At 42.1% G+C, this 17,365-nt stretch overlaps 1 protein-coding gene across 1 annotated transcript in view; it reads left to right on the top strand.

Moving 5' to 3' along the window:
- Positions 1-204: 204 nt before the first annotated feature.
- The window catches only part of chs1 (chitin synthase 1), a 64,198-nt gene continuing 47,037 nt past the window's right edge, over positions 205-17,365 (top strand). Inside the window, exons 1-6 of the mRNA XM_084709048.1 lie at positions 205-251; positions 2,963-3,098; positions 3,486-3,671; positions 7,746-8,794; positions 8,877-8,972; positions 9,062-9,226. Coding sequence (XP_084565174.1) covers positions 205-251; positions 2,963-3,098; positions 3,486-3,671; positions 7,746-8,794; positions 8,877-8,972; positions 9,062-9,226 — 1,679 coding nt within the window. The remainder of the gene's footprint in view (positions 252-2,962; positions 3,099-3,485; positions 3,672-7,745; positions 8,795-8,876; positions 8,973-9,061; positions 9,227-17,365) is intronic.

Below are 17,365 nucleotides of genomic sequence, written 5' to 3'. Positions count from 1 at the left end.
TGTACCTGTTCATGACTACAGTAAAACCAGCCCAGCCCAGTTTGGCAGATGGTGTGGGGTTTTTGTGAACCTGCACACTCGTTCCTCAATTTTTACTCAAGCACAGTTTAGGAAGTTAGGTTCTAATGCCTGGCCTAACTAACTAATACCATCAGACTTACTAACCACACACAACTGGCTAACCAGTCACTGCCTACTATCAACATGGAGGAACTCAAATCAAGAGGACGCAAACGAGAGGGAAGACACAGGTATGTATGGTATAATAAATGTTTTTACTTTATTAGAACAGTGTTCACTGAATAAAAATCAGTACAATGTCACTTCAGTTAATGTCACTACCTGTATCAAATTACTATCCACACCACTGCACAGAACAAAGAAATTTAAAAATTCTGTTCAGCTTCTCTTAGACGCTCCATTATTGGCATATATAGAAAGAAACATGTTTTTTTCATTGTGATGAAGAAAACATCCTTCCTACCTGAGTACTGAAGCTTCTTTCTGTAATCTGTCGTTTGGTACATTGATTTAAGTAATGCGGTCTTATTAAGCAATAAACTGTGAGTGCAGAGGGAAGAAAACGTATCCTCAAGTTTTCTATGCCCTCTTTATTTTTACCACCCACTGTTGCTCACATATCAAGTATATGACATAATCTTGATTATTTGTACATGAACCTTAGCAGGAATATATTATCTTGACTGGCCAACGGTTGTGTTGATTTACTGCAATGTTATAATTTCAGCCAAAGCTCATTCACCTTGCTGAATGATAGTTAAGACAGCTGAGGGCCTTAATTTAAATATTTTATTGTTTTTAGTCTTGATTTGTACCAAGTAGAGACAGTATGTCTTCAGAATTTATTAACAAACAAATCCTAATGTTACGTGAGCATTATAGGCATATAATATATGCAACGCTGAGTTGTATTGACTAATGTGTGTATATAGCATTATACAGTAATTATTGGGGTGTGCTTGCCTTCGGCGAGCACAAACCATTGTTATCTCACATTTATTACACGGCTGTTCTTAACGCTGTTGAAAGCTCCATTCACTTGAATGGGGCTTCCCAACGTTCTGCGGTCTGATATCTTCTGATAACAGACCGTTGCTATGAATAACAGACCACTGTCAAGGAAAGTGGCCTTTTTGCTTCTGATTCACGTCTTTCGTAGCACTCCGCAAGTAGTCTGGTCACTTTTCCGTTGCTTAGCGACGTCAGCTGATCTGAAGCCTAAAGAATGTTCGTCTATGAAGTTTGACGTCTTTGGCGAACTATATCTCTGCTGATCAACACTACAAATGGTAACAAATAAATTGTAAAAAGACACACTGTGTTGAGTAATTTTGTTGGCAAGTAGCCGTGTAATAAGCGGGATATCCCTTACTTAGCAGATGGTACTATTTGGATTGCGATTCCATCTGAGAAAGCTCCTGCCGGTAACGTCGTTGTTAGAATAAGCTTCAAAGGGGGTTCTTTATTAATGAATGAATGCAATATGAGTAGGCTAAATGCCTGAAAATATCACGAGAAGGGAAAAACATTAAATGACGTTTAAGTCATAGAGATCAGGTACATTTTTACACCGGTCTGCCAAATGTATTCGTTTTGATTCATCTATGAGGCTGCTGATCACCATTTCCCTTGCAGGGGAAATGAGAAGACAACTATTTCATTCTACTCTCCACTCTTAGTATTTTGAGTGGTAAATGAGCAGAAAAAAAAAAAATCTAAGGCAGCTGCTGGTCTTTCAAAGAGGGGAAACCTAATTTTCGGCCTACATCATAAAATGTTTCAATTTATTTGGCTAGTTCACTGGCTAGTTCACCCCTACATCTCTAGCATAGCCTACGGTATGAATGAAAGAACAAACAATCTAACAAAACAATATTAATCTTGAAGGAAGAAATGTGGGAATTAGGTTAAACTGAAACACGAATGTGGTGAATGAAATGTATGATGAAAATTGGCTAGCAATTTTGCCAAGCAAATACCAAGAAATAGGTTGCAGCAATTTGTCTTTTGCCTACACTTGCAAAATCCGCAAAGGGACTTGTGCTCGCCTTTTTATAGTACAAAATCACTGTCAATCAAAAGGAGACGCAGTCTTTCGACAGACCCTCCAATCATCGCGCGGAAGCCCAGCGTCCAGGCCAGCCCAATCCTCCATTCACCCCCAGAGACGGCAAGCGTCCAGGGCGGTACATAATCAGCATTTATCCAATGACCGTATAGTTTCGAAACACTGAAAAAAACTGTTTAAGGTAACCACATTAAAGTCCATGGAAGCTGAGCTTCAACAGGGAAATTACTGTGGCGCTACGGGAATGTAAGAGAAGCACATCAGTCAGTCGAGCTGCTATCTATGTAGATAATTCTGAACAAACTTGTCTTCTATATGAATTCGATACGCATTTAAAATGTTAACACAATAGTAAATATTTGACCATGAAATGTTTTTAATGTTAGAGGAAGCTGAGCTTCCCTTGCAGTCTTACAGAAATCGCCACTGTTTAAAATCTATGTAATCTTTATAAATAATAAGTAGGCTATGCATTTTTTATATAAAATATTCAGAAATCAGTTGTAAAAATGTTGTTAAAAAACGGACCCCTCTGCAACCGACGCAAGCAAGCACACCCTACAATTTCCCCAGAAATACCCTCTCTAGTTGTATATACTATGATAAACATATCAAATATTCCACCCAGATTTGTTTTGTTAGACTTGTAAAACAAAGCTGTGTGGTATACTGTGTATTTACAAAAACTAAACATGAGTGTTCAGTTCACAACCTCTATCCCAATGCCCCCTTCTTGGGATAGAGGCTATCAACTGAACACTCACTTTTAGTTTTTGGTGTTGTAATTTGCCTACAATACTACCCACAATGTTATAGTTTATTATGGATGTGATGATGATGTGGATGACATTATATTCCCTGTGGCCCTCTCAGGGACACATGGGACCCATTCCAGTTAAACCCTATCGGGGCGGAGAAGGAGCAGACAAGGCATTGCTTTGCACTGGCGCAGTACCTAGTAGCATTGATAGTGGGTTTGCTGGTCCTTGCCAGTGCTGTTATCAGCAAGGTAACCTTAAATTATTGTTACTTTATTATGAACTGGCCAACATAGAACAATGACATTCTTACTTGCAAGTGCAAGTTGGCCTATCTTTTATGTTTTGAACTGAAAGTTATTGTTGTTGTTTAGACTGTTTTGAAAGGATTGTGAGCATAGAAGGATTTTATCAGAAGAGAAAAATATTTTTAATCTAGATCACTAGTCATGACAGTGTTTAAAATTATCTCCAGATTGTCCTCCCTCCTTATTGATGATGTTGTCATCCTCATGACAACCTGTTTTATGGGGTATTTGACTTTGTTCCCAATGGCACTGGTTTTATGTTCTGCTCTTTGTACTCTCTTATCTCTCTTTCTCTCTGTTTCACTAACATAAACACACTCACTCACACAGGGCACTCTGCTGGTGCTGTCCACGTTGTCAAGTCCCTCCTCTCTGCGAACCCGTAAGCAGAGACAGTTCTACATGCTGATGCTTGTGTTGTGCCTCATTTTCCCAAACCTGCTTGTCTTCATAAAGTCTCTTTGGAAATGTGCATTCAAAAGCTTTGTCAAGCCCAACATGAAGACCTTGGGCCTGGTATGTAATGAATCACAAAAACAACGTGATCATGATAAGTTCCCAAATAACTTTTTTATGTGTTGTGGAAGTCATTAACTTTTTTCTCGATTGCTTGAATACATTTGGCAAAACATACAAATTGCCATTTAATGACAAGGCTTTTCAATCAATCACTACACAATGACCCAATAAATACAAACTATAAGTACCTACAATATATACAATACCATTATATTGTATATATTATATATAATAACATAGTTTACCCTCTTCTTCATATGTGCCTTTTGATACTACAATTATTGCATACACCATATTCTGTGGTTCCAGAACATTGACCTGGATGTTCTCCCTTGTAGTGCTGTTTTTGCACACTTTCAAAAGAGGTTCACATTAATGGAAGTGATTTGTACCAACAAAAGATTTAAATGCAGGGTAGGTAATGTTGTTGAGAAACACTTTTTGACATGCTGAAAAAAACTTAACATAAATCAATAAATCTAAAAGTTTGACAGTAAAATTAAGTCAATCTAATATCTGTGGGCATCTCAGGACTGTAATAAGCACAACAAATCATTAAGGTTGGACTGGCACTAATGATTGGACGGGCTCCTTGTCTGTCTCTGTCTATCTCCCGGGCGTAGCTCGGCAGTGCATTCATGTGTTTTGGAGGAGTGGCTTTTAGGGGGGGGGGGTGATATTTGGTTTTGAATCGTTTCAAACTCAAGCTGAACTTTTCAAAACTTAATAATATATAAACCTATTATATAATGAGAAAAAGTTTAAGTCTTTTATTGTCAGATGCACAGAACAACACAAGGTCAGACTGGGCACTGAAATTCTTACGACAAGACAACGCAAAGCAACCTGGCATAACATAACATATAAGTCTTCAGAACATAGATTACACCTATGATAAGCTAAAATATAATACGTTTCCTAAATATACAAAATAATATACAACACAGTATACTAAACCTCTGATACACATAATAACCTTATAAAGAACTTTAAAAAAAGGATACCATTACATTTGTTAGGTGATAATGGAGATAAAGCTGATCCCAGTTTTATTAAAAGTGTGTCAAGAATCGAGAAAAACTGTCAAATGTTTCCGTCAGTGTGTGTAATAATGTTTGATACAAATTGTACCATAATAAACAACTCATCAATTGACCTATCGCAAAAACCACGCCCCAAAACGGCTTTGACCAACCCTACCTTAACTACCGGTCACTACTTGAAGAAGCTCCGTCAAGCTTTCGGTCGTTAAAGTGTAAAATGCAATACGGAACATACAAGCCGATAGCAAGTACCCCTGAAGTTGAGGGGAAAGTAAATTTTCCCCTTTCCACAGCCCAAAATCCAAGAGTAAAACAGTGTGGCATGCCACATTCTCAGCTGAAAATCTTATAGATCCACAAACATCTACTTTTTTCTGTTTCAACGTTCAGGCTGTCTATCAATCAAGAACGCTAAGAACGTACTTGCGTTCTTGAGAAGAACGTTCTTAACAAGCGCATGCGAGAACGGTCTTGCAAGACCGCAAGGACGGCGAACAATTTAAGGGTGCTTTCACACCTATTAGTCCGCTTGCTTGGTCCAAATCAGTGGATGAGTTGCTCCTTTGTTGTATTTTTCATTAGGTCCGGTTAGTGTTCACACGGTCTTGTTTTAAGCGAACCAAGGTTTGTAAAAAAAAACGTATGTTGACGTGTGACGTGTATTAGGTGTATTCGACTTCATGCAGCGCCAGCGTCGCCTGCAGCCAACGGCGCTGCATAAAATCGAACACACCTATTGACACACGGTCATACAGGTTGTTAATCTATTGGACAGAAGAAAAATCACTTCCTTGTCACAAACAACAATGGAGCAACAGCAGCATATTGCGATTGCAATACTATCTTTAATTGTTATGATTTGGTGTTGCACAACCACGTTTTTTGGGTTGCTCGAAGGTCTACTCAGGATTATATCCAGGTTATCAAACCATGGGAATAATTTTTTTTCGTCCCACGAGCTATCACTTTTCCAATGACCCGTTATTTCAGTATATCACTAAATAATTTAAATACCTCGCTACTCTTATGTGTCTCCACAAGTATCTCTGCAATAGGATCATCAGCCCATATTTGCTGAAGAGCCTTCACTTCATCATTCCTCCACGTTTTCCCTCAACTAATTTAGCTGTTTATGAGTGGTACGGCTGTCTCCGCCAAGTGTCAATTGTCACCCTGGGTGCTTTCACTTGTTTGGTCCGTTTCAGTCGGACCGTGGTGTGAAGTCCAGTTCGTTTGGAGAGGTGAGAAAACGCCTTCAAACTCTGGTACGGACCAAACAACCGAACCATGGTACCCCTAAAAAGACGGGACTCAGTCCGGTTTCAAGTGAACCATGGTTCGATTCGCTTTAGGTCTGAACGTAATCGGACTCAATATTGACCTATTCCAGGAAGCAAACCAAAATGTAGTGCATTGTGGGTTGAAAAAGAAATTGACACTTGGCAGAGACAGCCGTGCCACTCATAAGCAGCTAAATTACTTGAGGGAAAACATGTATCGAGCGTGTCATTGTTTTTTTTAAACGTCATTGTTTTTTTTTACAAACGTTGGTTCGCTTAAAACAGGATCGTGTGAACACTAACCGGACCTAACAAAAAATGCAACAAAGTAGCAATTCATCCACTGATTCGGACCAAGCAAACGGACTAATAGGTGTGAAAGCACCCTAAGATGTGTGTGTTCTTGCAATAGGTGTGTTCGACTTCATGCAGCGCAGGCGCCTGCAGCCCGGCTGACTTGAAGCAGCCAATGGCATTCTCAGCTTCAAGGCAGCCGGCTGCAGCCAACTGTCGGCGCCGCCGGCGCTGCATGAAGTCGAACACACCTAATGACTTCTGGGAAATCAGATGCGTTCTTGCTGGCCAAGTCACCAACCGATGCATCCTCAATAAAAGGGGCGGATCAAGAACACTTCAAGTATTTTTGGCGTTCTTGGTGACTTGTCTTCTTTGGATTGGAACCATACTTGGGCAATGAAAGATGACGTCAAACGATTTTGCAAGAACGGAAAAAAACGTGGATCGATAAACGGCCACTGTGTTGCTATTGTACTCTCTCTGAAGCCCTACAAGCTATTAGATGTGAGATTACATTCGTAAAACTGGATTTAAAAATTATGGTTACTATTTACTAGAATGATTTGACCTACTTATAATATTATCTTATCAGTAGCTAGCTTTTAGAGTTACTATTATAAACAAACTAAACTAACTGCTGTAAAGTACCGAAGCTAACGTAATGTTGTCAACTGACGCTGTATCTAGCCACTACTACTAGTATGATATTAGCAATAGTAAATCATACTAGTAAGTAATCATTTAAAATCCAGTTTTGCAAATATTATCTCACATGATAACATTGCAAAGTGTTGCAAGCTCTAGCTAGACCATAACAACAGATTACTAGCCAGCTACATTCCAACAGTACGTAGGCTATTTAGCTCTAGTAATGGGTCTGTGCTGGAAACTTTACATTGCCTACTTTAATTCGGAATCGTAGATTATAAACTTGAACATGACGCCATACAACCAATTAAAAATTGATTTGCTTTAATCACTGAAACAGTTTAACCTTGACCCTCTACTAGTACTACTGTAGGCTACTGTAGTGTAGTACAGGATGCTTTGCTTCAATTATTGATATGTCCCCTTCCTTGTTGATTTGAATATTCTAAATATATCCACTGCATATTGCAATCGGTTTCCCCTCGATCTGGAGTTATTACTCCAAAAATAATCACTTACACTGACAGCATGCAGCACTTATATAGCAGTTTAGGACCAGCTATACAATGAAGCAACGCTTGACGGACTAACAATGGTAACTAAGGTGGGCTTGGCTTATGCCAAAGGTCAATTGATGATGATTGACACCATAATATTATACATCTTTTGTCTCCTATAACATTGTCTCATCTGGCATCAAGCTATGTGATCAATTCCTGATTTTCTTTCACTTTAGACATGTTTTAAACTGTGCCTCTGATGTACCAGACTTGTGATCTATAAAGTGTCCTTCTATGTTCCAGATGTGTATAATCGAGTGTCTGGTGTCTCTGGGCACCTCTGTCCTGGTCTTAGTGGTGATGCCCCAGTTTGACGTCCTCACAAATCTGTTCATTTCTGGAGGTGTGTGCATCCTGTCCTCAGTCCTACAGATAGTCTTCCGCCTGCAAAAAGAAAGCTGGAAGATCATCTTCCCAATTTGCTCCCTCATCCTGGTCCTGGCAGGTTACTTCTTGCTGGGAATTGACTACTACGTACGTGTGTCTTCCTACGTGGCCAATCAGGAAAGTGACTGTTTTGTGTATGTAGGTGTTGGTGTGTTTGCCTCCCTGTTGGTGTCTCTAAACTGGTGGGAGAACTCTCTGCAGGCCAGCAACAGCATCCAAGAGATGCTTACAGAGCTGGAGGGCTTCAGAGACTTTGTGTTTGTTTTGACCAGCATCCTGAGAACTCTGATAATAGCAGCCGTCTATTTCATCTACTACAAGCTTTTTACTGACACAATTGTTTGGAGCGACTTCTACTTGGGGGAAGATATGGAGAGCCTCAAAATTGGCCTAATCGTCTTCTTCATGCAGGCTTTCTTTTCTGCTGCCTGCCATTGGTTTGGTGTTGTGGCATGTAAGATCCACGCCATCCGGATGAGCTTTGCATTACCAGTGTGTTCCACTGGTCCAGCTATGCTTATCCTGGGAATCATCCTTTTCATAACACAGGCAGATAAGTTGCAGGGTGTAGACTCCACTTCCATCCAGGACTTCTGCTCCAGTCTTGTGGAACTGAGCACCAAGAACACCACCCCAGTGGTTCTGCTGGAGCTCACCAGAAGCATCTGTAGAACGTCTCTGAACAGTCCATATTTGACCTGGCCATTCTCCCTGCTGGCCCTGGAAGGCATCTGCATGTGGCTGGGCTTCTTAACCTGCACCTACTACGTCTGGAAGATCAAGGTGCAACGGATCGAAAGGACCTCCCAGCTCTTTGTGCGCCGCCTCTATGAATCAGCGTTCATTGACCTGTCTCTGTTACTCAACACCAAGATGAAGGTGGTCCGCGCCAGGAACCAGGAGAGGTGAGTGCACACCTATCTCACAAGTCAGAACATATTTATCTAAGGTTATACAGTATTTCAATTCTCCTCTCCCTGCTTCTAGTAATGATGATCTGGAGAACTGTGTTATCTACCTATGTGCCACCATGTGGCATGAGACCTATGATGAGATGCTGAAGATCCTGACCTCGATGTTTAGGTGAACTGAAACTTCATACACACCATTCCTAAACCACTTATCATTGATATACTCTGAGGAAGAAGTTTAATTTGTGGTTAATGTTTCAGATTGGACCGCTACAGAGGTGACCCTAAGGAAGAGCATAAAGACGTTTTTGACTTTGAGTGTCACATCTATGTAGACGACTCATTTATGATAGAGAAGGGGACAGGCAAGAAGCTGGTCAACAGTTACGTCAACGACCTTATTCATGTCGTCATAGAGGTGTACAGGTAGCAAAGTAAAACACATGCTACAGATGATGGCCAATTACTTTGAGCAGAGCGTTGCAGCAAAAAAATTTAAAAGTGGCAAAGTTTACAGGAAGAGCCACTGGTTCCGATTCACAGTTCTTAGATCATGTACAAGGAATGCCAGACCTGCCAACATGTACGCATTGAGTACCTGGTACGCATTTTGACATCAACATTTTCTGGTACGAGTTGGTGGTCTAAAAGTACGCATAACGCTCAATAATGCATTGCCGGTTTTCAACGTTTTCAACCTTTAAAGTCTGTCTGTGCCAAGTCATCAAAGCGTACATGGGTGACATCAGTCACCAAGGAGCAACAGGTAACTATCACATTAGGCTATGATGCATATTATCAGTGAATCATATGGCCAACCTGTCAAGTTTGAACATGTCCGATGTTCTCAAGTTCATGCTCAGAAGTCCGTGACAGCCCTCTATGGTGTACACATACGCCATAATAGCGTAATAGAACTCCCACTGACTAGAATTTAGTTAAATGATAAAGAAGCGAACACAGCGCCATCATTTGGTCTTAGCAGTTGTCTTGTCCTGGTATCACATCATGTAATTGGGCTTGCATTCAAACGTCAGACGTGGGGAGAAAAAAAAACTTGACAAAACATGACACTTGACAGGTATGAGGCTGGGTTACATATGAATGTATATGTTAATGATAGTGATACATGCAATACTACATGTAATATATTACATGTCGTATATATATAATAGATTGCAGACGCCACGTTGAAGGGGCAAAACATAAAAAGCTGAAAAGCACTATATCATCAGTCCCGAAAATAATCCCGAAATGTTTTGCAGAACAGGATACGCGCACAATACGCGCAGAAACTTTTTTTTCAAATTTTACAGCAGAGCACAATTTTCCGCTATCCATTGCTGATCACGCAGGGCCATTATTTCGGAAAATGTTCCCTGATAGCCAAGAAGTACAGCTGTGCAAGAACAAAGACTGCAGCCATAGTCAATACGCTGTCGGTGAATGAAGAACAGACCATCACCAATCTTATGACCCAATCATACAGCATAGCAACTGATGACCGATCGGACATGGATGATACCAAACTCTATCCTTTGGTTGTCCGAATCTTTGATCCCAGCGTGAGCAAGATTCTTAAACTGTGCTCAACAAGGTGGCTATCCCTTTTCCAATGTGTGAATCGCCTACTTGAGCAGTGGGAACCGCTGACCGTGTTTTTTTCAGAAGAAGCAGCAGGGACGAAGAAGCACCCAAAGCCATTAAAGTCCTCATCTCGTTCTCTTACAACCCCAGCTGCCCCGACATCCTCGTCCACTCTTACAGCAAGCAACAGCGAGTCAAAAGGTGGACACAGGCCCTTACCAGTAAAATCAAGACAGCCAAAGGCAGCATCTGCCACTCTCACACAGCCAAAGGCAGCATCTGCCACTACCACACAAGCAAAGGTAGCATTCAGCAAATCCATAAAACCAAAGGCAGCCCACGCCACTCTCATACAACCAAAGGCAGCACACGCCCCTCCCATACAACCAAAGGCAGCACACGCCACTCCCATACAACCAAAGGCAGCACACTCCACTCCCATACAACCAAAGGCAGCACACGCCACTCCAATACCACCAAAGGCAGCACCCAACCCCACAAAGTCAGCCCAAGCCAATCCAAAAGTGTTTGACCTTAATGAATTTGTTTTCAAGCAGACAAAGGTGGGTGAAATGCAGAAGAAATTGTCTCACAAAAAGGCAGTGAAAGAAAAGAAAGAAAATAGAGTTGACAAACCAAAGAAGGTTTACAAATTCTTGAATGTTCCACAGTCAAAGCTATCTGCACTGTTTTTAAAACAAGCCATTCCATTGTTTGAAACAGCAAACCAAAATCTTCAGAAGGAAGAGCCGTTTATCCAAACCTTACTTCAAACATTAAAGCTGCAGCTTCAAAAGATCTTGCTTGCCCCAGCCGGAATATGTGATGAAAATGATGGAAGAGATAAAGAACGGATGTCAGCCCGCTCTTTACAAAAAGAGGGAGTACCAGCTGCCTGATGACGAGTTGTCCATTGGCCATGAGACACATGCATTCAGAAGAAGTCAGGATAACCTTAAATTAGAAGGATTCTTCAGCGATGTGTGGAAATATTTCACAACAGCAGTTGATTACATGGTCTCCAAGTTCCCCTATAGGGATGAACTGCTGCACCATGCTGCAGTGGCTGACATAAGTAGACGCCAAACTGTCACCTTTTCTTCTCTAAGGTATTTCATGGAGAGGTTCCCCTGCTTGGTGCCCAAGGGAGTCACAGTGGATGATGTTGAAGAGGAGTTTCGGCATCCACAACCTTGGATGATGGTATCCTCTCAAAGAGGGCTGATGAAGCATGGAGAGAACTGGGTATGATGCTAAGAGGAGGAAGACAACTTTTTGCAAGCCTATCTTCTGTCATGCTTGGTGTCCTTGTAATATATCACAGTGATGCAGACTGTGAAAGAGTCAGTTCAGTTTGGTGACAAAGAACAAGACTAAGTACCATGCCAGCCTTAGCACAGAGATGCTTAGCTCCCTTGTCACCAGAAAGTCATGATGGCTTCCAAAGACACTGTGTTACATGGAGAACTTCAGTGACACATTGCTAAGAAAGACCAAGTCTGCCACCTATGTAGCCAATTCTACTGCAAAGTCTGCATATGCAAATCTTGGAGCAAACTGAGGAAGTCCTGTATGGAGGATTTTGCTGCTATAATTTTTTCCAGTTTATTTAATATTTTGATACATTAACTCCAAGAGTTACCTCCATTCTGAGTTAGACCCATTTCTGTTCTGAAAATAAATCAGGTGTCTTTTAAAAATATATAATGTGTTATGTGCGCACCTACATGATCTGACATCGAACCCCCACCGCATCCACCGCCCCCAGGGTTGGTACTCAAAACAATTTTCCAATGTTGGCAGGTCTGAAATACTGATCCCATTGTCTATAGCAGGGGTGGGCAATTCCAGTCCTCAGGGCCACTGTCCTGCATGTTTTAGATGTTTCCCTGCTCCAACACACCTGATTCAAATGAATGGTCATTACCCAAATTCCACAGAGCTTGATAACAATCCAAGGGCGTAACCACTCATTCTTTGGGGGGGTCGTGTGGTATATAAGCAGGGGCAGATTTAACCATTAGGCAAAGTAGGCAGCCGCCTGGGGCCCCTAGCTGCCAGAGGCCCCTTGAAAGACTCCATAAAAATACTATATGATCAATAATAACTATATTAATAATAATACAAATAATTTAAAAGCCAAACCTTCCCCAAAAGTATCAACAAAGTACCAACAGATCGTTTATTCTATTTGTGTCAACGCAGGCTTCCCTTCCCACCCCATTCTACTGTGGACTATTCCATCGATTGCAGCAACTGCGCAGCAAAGCATGTCATTTCAGTTGGTCAATTGCGTTCGACTTCATGCGGCGCCGGTGTCGCCTGCAGCCGCCTGCAGCCCGGCTGACTTGAAGCAGCCAATGGCATTCTCAGCTTCAAGGCAGCCGACTGTCGGCGCCGCCGGCGTTGCATGAAGTCGAACGTGCCTAATATGAGACAGTAGAAGAGTGAAGTGAATGCAAAAAACAATTTGCTAAATGAAACACAACTAGCCAAGCGGAGCACAAAAGAAAAAGACAAGAGGAGAGTAAACAAGTAGTTGCCACACTTAAACTACTGAAGGAAACGTCATTTTTCTCTCCACTGGTATCCAATGATGTGGCAGCTATAGCACAAGTGCTGCAGTGCTCAGTGAAGTTTGGCTAGCAACAGCAGCTACTGTAGGCTAGCTTGCTCGTTGCACAATTTATCGGGGTCAGCTTCTCCACGCAGGTCTCTATACTGACCAAATTTGGCATTGTTACTGACTATAAATGCTTCCAGCAAACTTTTTTTAATTAGCCATTTCCCCCTAAATAAATGTCAAGCTTATTTACGTTTTTGGGGGCATATTTTCAGTCAGCAGATGGTATTGTTTGAATCTCGATTCCATCTGAAATACTGCCGGTGATAATGTTGTACAATAGCTTGTTTCAAAGGGGGTTCTTAATGTTAATGCAATATGAGTAGGCTAAATGCTTGAAAATATTGCTAGAAGGGAAAAACTTAAAGGGGCAATTGACTAGGTTTTTGGGGTATTTCACACTGTTCCTTAAGGTCTCCGAATAGGGTATGTAACATTGGTTGGGTTGAAAATGGCCAGGGTGCTGTTCTATGCCCACTGACAGATCCTCTGAAATGTTCCCGGGAAAAAACACTAGCTTTTCTCCTTTTATGGTATGCTCATTAATATTTAGATAAGCTGCGCGCTGATTGGTTGGTTTTCAACGAGTGAAGCTGGGGAGCAAAAATGCAACACGGCCAACAGCAGCACTTGCTGAAACACCGAAGTTGGACACTTGAAATAAAAACGCAAATAAATCTATTGTGTCTACACAACTCTGTTTTCAACAGATTGACTATATATCATTTGAAATGATAACATTACTTGTTTCCACTTCTGTTGTTGAAGCAAACTGGATTGACTTGGGTGGGTAGAACGTTAGGCTACATCTTAGCAACCAAACCATATCGTGATTCTACTCGGCTTCAGTTAGCTAGCTAGCTCTAAATAACTTGCTGAAAAATAACATGACAAAGATCTGGACAAACATGCATTGGGAATTGTAGATTTACATTACACAGGTTATTTATTTGAATGAAACACAGTCAGGAACATGAATCAACGTTAGCCCCATTGCCAATAAACTAAATTATCACACTTTCTACCTTTGCTCTTTTGCTCACATTCTACCTAAGCTAAACTTGTTTACATGCCTACAGTTTAGGTGTTCTAGTAACAGTTACTAGCAATGCTAACGTATCCTGTATCAAGCACCTGCCTTTCTCCAGTTCTTTCAAATAGATTATCTAGACAGGCGTTAGCAGTAAGCCAGACTGCTGTTCGTTTTCTGGCTATTTTTCGGAAGCTTCCCTTCTAATGCCGACTACAGCTAGTCTAGCTGTCATTTGATATGTGTAGAAACTTATTTAGCATTCTACCTGGTATGCTACATACAGGAAACGTTAGCATTGCTAATAACTGTTAGCACAACATCATACTGTCCTTATAGCTTGCGGTTGCAATGAGCATACGGTCGGAACAGCACCTCTTTCCAGGTTCAGCTTCCTAGCAAATCCTGCTTGCAATTGTCCAAGGTTGTCAAAACTGTCTTGGGTGAAATGTTCAGAGCAAATGAATGATGGAGTGTCGAACTTCGCCTGGATCTTCTCATAGACAACAGCAGCCATGCCTGTTGAATGTTTGGCTCCTTGGGAAGACTGTGAGTGTTAGCCTTCCCTGTACAGCCTGGAACACAGCATTCACGACCATTTTCGATATCCTTGTTATAATTCAAAACGTTCTTCTTTGTAATTCCTTATAAGCAGCCTACACAGAGCAGCGCGCAGCTAAACTAGTATCGGAGATAGACTACCTCGGACTGATCTGGATGTAAATTCTGGGGCGTGACAAAGATACAGACCAGAGCCAAAAAGGGCGGTCCCCGGTCCTACGTCAGACCGGTAGCTTTGTTGAAAAGCTAGCGTTTTACAGCCACATTTTTTCTTTTTAAGATTTGAATAGGAAACAGGTGTCAATGGACTTTGATATTCACGGTATGTTCATTTTACCCACCGAACTGTCGTTATTCAACTATGACAAGGTAAAATCGGTTTTGCAGTCAATTGCCCCTTTAAGGTGTCATAGAGGTTAGCACCGTTTTACACCGGATTGCCCAATATCTTCGTCTAATCCAACTTTTCAACTGAGGCTGTTATAGTTTATCAATATTCCCTCTTGCAGGGGAAATAAGACAACCGTTCATTCTACACTTCACCTTTTGTATTTTGAATTGTAAATGAGCAGCAAAAAATGTATGCTTTTAAATCTATGCAATCTTCATAAATAGTATAGGCATACGCATTTTTATATCAAATATGCAGAAATAACAGTTGTAAAATAAGGATACAGTTAATAAACGGACCCTTCTACAACCGACGCAACCACACCCTAAAATTTCTCTAGAAAATTGTACCCTCTCTAGTTATTGTTATTATTATTATTAATCATTATTATATGTATTGAAACGAGTGAGAATAGGAGTTAAGATCACTAAATCACTAAATCTGCCATTGTATATAAGTTCTCCTGTATATAAGCACTGTATATAAGTTCTCCTTTTATCAACCCTGTCAATGGATTGGTCTCTTTATGTTTTATGTATTTATTATGTATTTAAGTTATATGTATGTATTTCCGTTTGTTAAGAAAAACATAAGTGTGTGAATCCCCCAGACATCACAACCTGTAGAGACTCATTCCCCCCCCCCCCCGGAACGCAATCCGGACGCATGGTGTTCCCCCTCAACCAGCACACTATTCCTTCAGATGTGAATTCAAATGGTCAATGTAGTCCTCAAAACTATGTTCTAAATGTGTGAATTTTCATGTATAAATATAGAATTGTAGGCAATGCACTTAACAAAAAAATATTATGGGGAAGGGTATTCATTTGGACCCCCCCCAATGTCTAAACCATGGTTACGCCCTTGTAACAACTCATTCATTTGAAACAGGCGTGTTGAAGCTGGGAAACATCTAAAACATGCAGGACAGTGGCCCCTGAGGACGGAAATTTCCCAACCCTGATCTATAGCCTAACTAGATACAGTAGTTGTACAGTAACAACCTATTCACACCGGACCAATGGTGCAGTTTACACAGTTATACATCATGGACGATGATAGATCATAGACTTATATATTAATAGACACAGCTAGATTTTTCTTCCTAGATGGCATCCCCATTCATTTCTATGAAAAGTGCTCAGTGGCGCAGTGAGGCAAGCGAGAGCGTGAGATGGACCGCACCGTCTTTCCAGACTGACTCGTCCGGTCTTGCGCAGAAGCTTGTTCCTAGTTCCGAAACTCGTGCATGCTTGCACGAGCTGTACACGTCATACTTTGCGACAACCAGTTGCAAGCTTGTGAGGTAGAGCTAAGGCATTGCTAAGGCATTGCAGAAAAATGTCAGAACCCTACCGTCTCGTCATCTACCGCTTATCCGGGGGGTCGGGTCGCGGGGGCAGCAACCCAAGCAGGGAGGCCCAGACTTCCCTCTCCCCGGCCACTTCCACCAGCTCTTCCTGGGGGACCCCGAGGCGTTCCCAGGCCAGCCGAGAGACACAGTCCCTCCAGCGTGTCCTGGGTCTTCCCCGGGAACCTCTTCCCAGTAGGACGTGCCCAGAACACCTCACCAGGGAGGCGTCCAGGAAGCATCCTATCAGATGCCAGAGCCACCTCAGCTGGCTCCTCTCGAAGCGGAGGAGCAGTGGTTCTACTCTGAGTCCCTCCCGGATGACCAAGCTTCTCACCCTATCTCTAAGGGAGAGCCTGGACACCCTGCGGAGAAAGCTCATTTTGGCCGCTAGTATTCGCAATCTCGTTCTTTCGGTCACTACCCATAGTTTGTGACCATAGGTGAGGGTAGGACGTAGATCGACTGGTAAATAGAGAGCTTCGCCTTTCGACTCAGCTCCTTCTTCACCACGACGGACCGATGCAGAGCCCGCATTACTGCGGACGGCGCACCGGTCCACCTGTCGATCTCGCGCTCCGTTCTTCCCTCGTGAACAAGACCCCGAGATACTTGAACTCCTCCGCTTGGGTCAAGATCTCCTCCCTGACACGGAGATGGCATTACACCCTTTTCCGGTCGATAACCATGGCCTCAGATTTGGAGGTGCTGATTCGCATCCCAGCCGCTTCACATTCGGTTGCGAACCGCTCCAGTGAGAGCTGAAGGTCGCGGCCCGATGAAGCCAACAGGACCACATCATCTGCAAAAAGCAGCGATCCGATCCTGAGGTCACCAAACCAGGCCCCCTCACACCCTGGCTGCGCCTAGAAATTCTGTCCATATAAGTAATGAACAGAATCGGTGACAAAGGGCAACCCTGGCGGAGTCCAACCCTCACCGGAAACAAGTTTGACTTACTACCGGCAATGCGGACCAAACTTTGGCACCGGTCGTACAGGGACCGGACAGCCCCGATCAGG

Source organism: Hypomesus nipponensis, chromosome 11 (assembly GCF_054491055.1).
Source record: "Hypomesus nipponensis isolate SF chromosome 11, ASM5449105v1, whole genome shotgun sequence".
In the NCBI taxonomy this organism is placed as follows: Eukaryota; Metazoa; Chordata; class Actinopteri; order Osmeriformes; family Osmeridae; genus Hypomesus; species Hypomesus nipponensis.
This window is presented reverse-complemented; position numbering and strand designations above follow the sequence as displayed.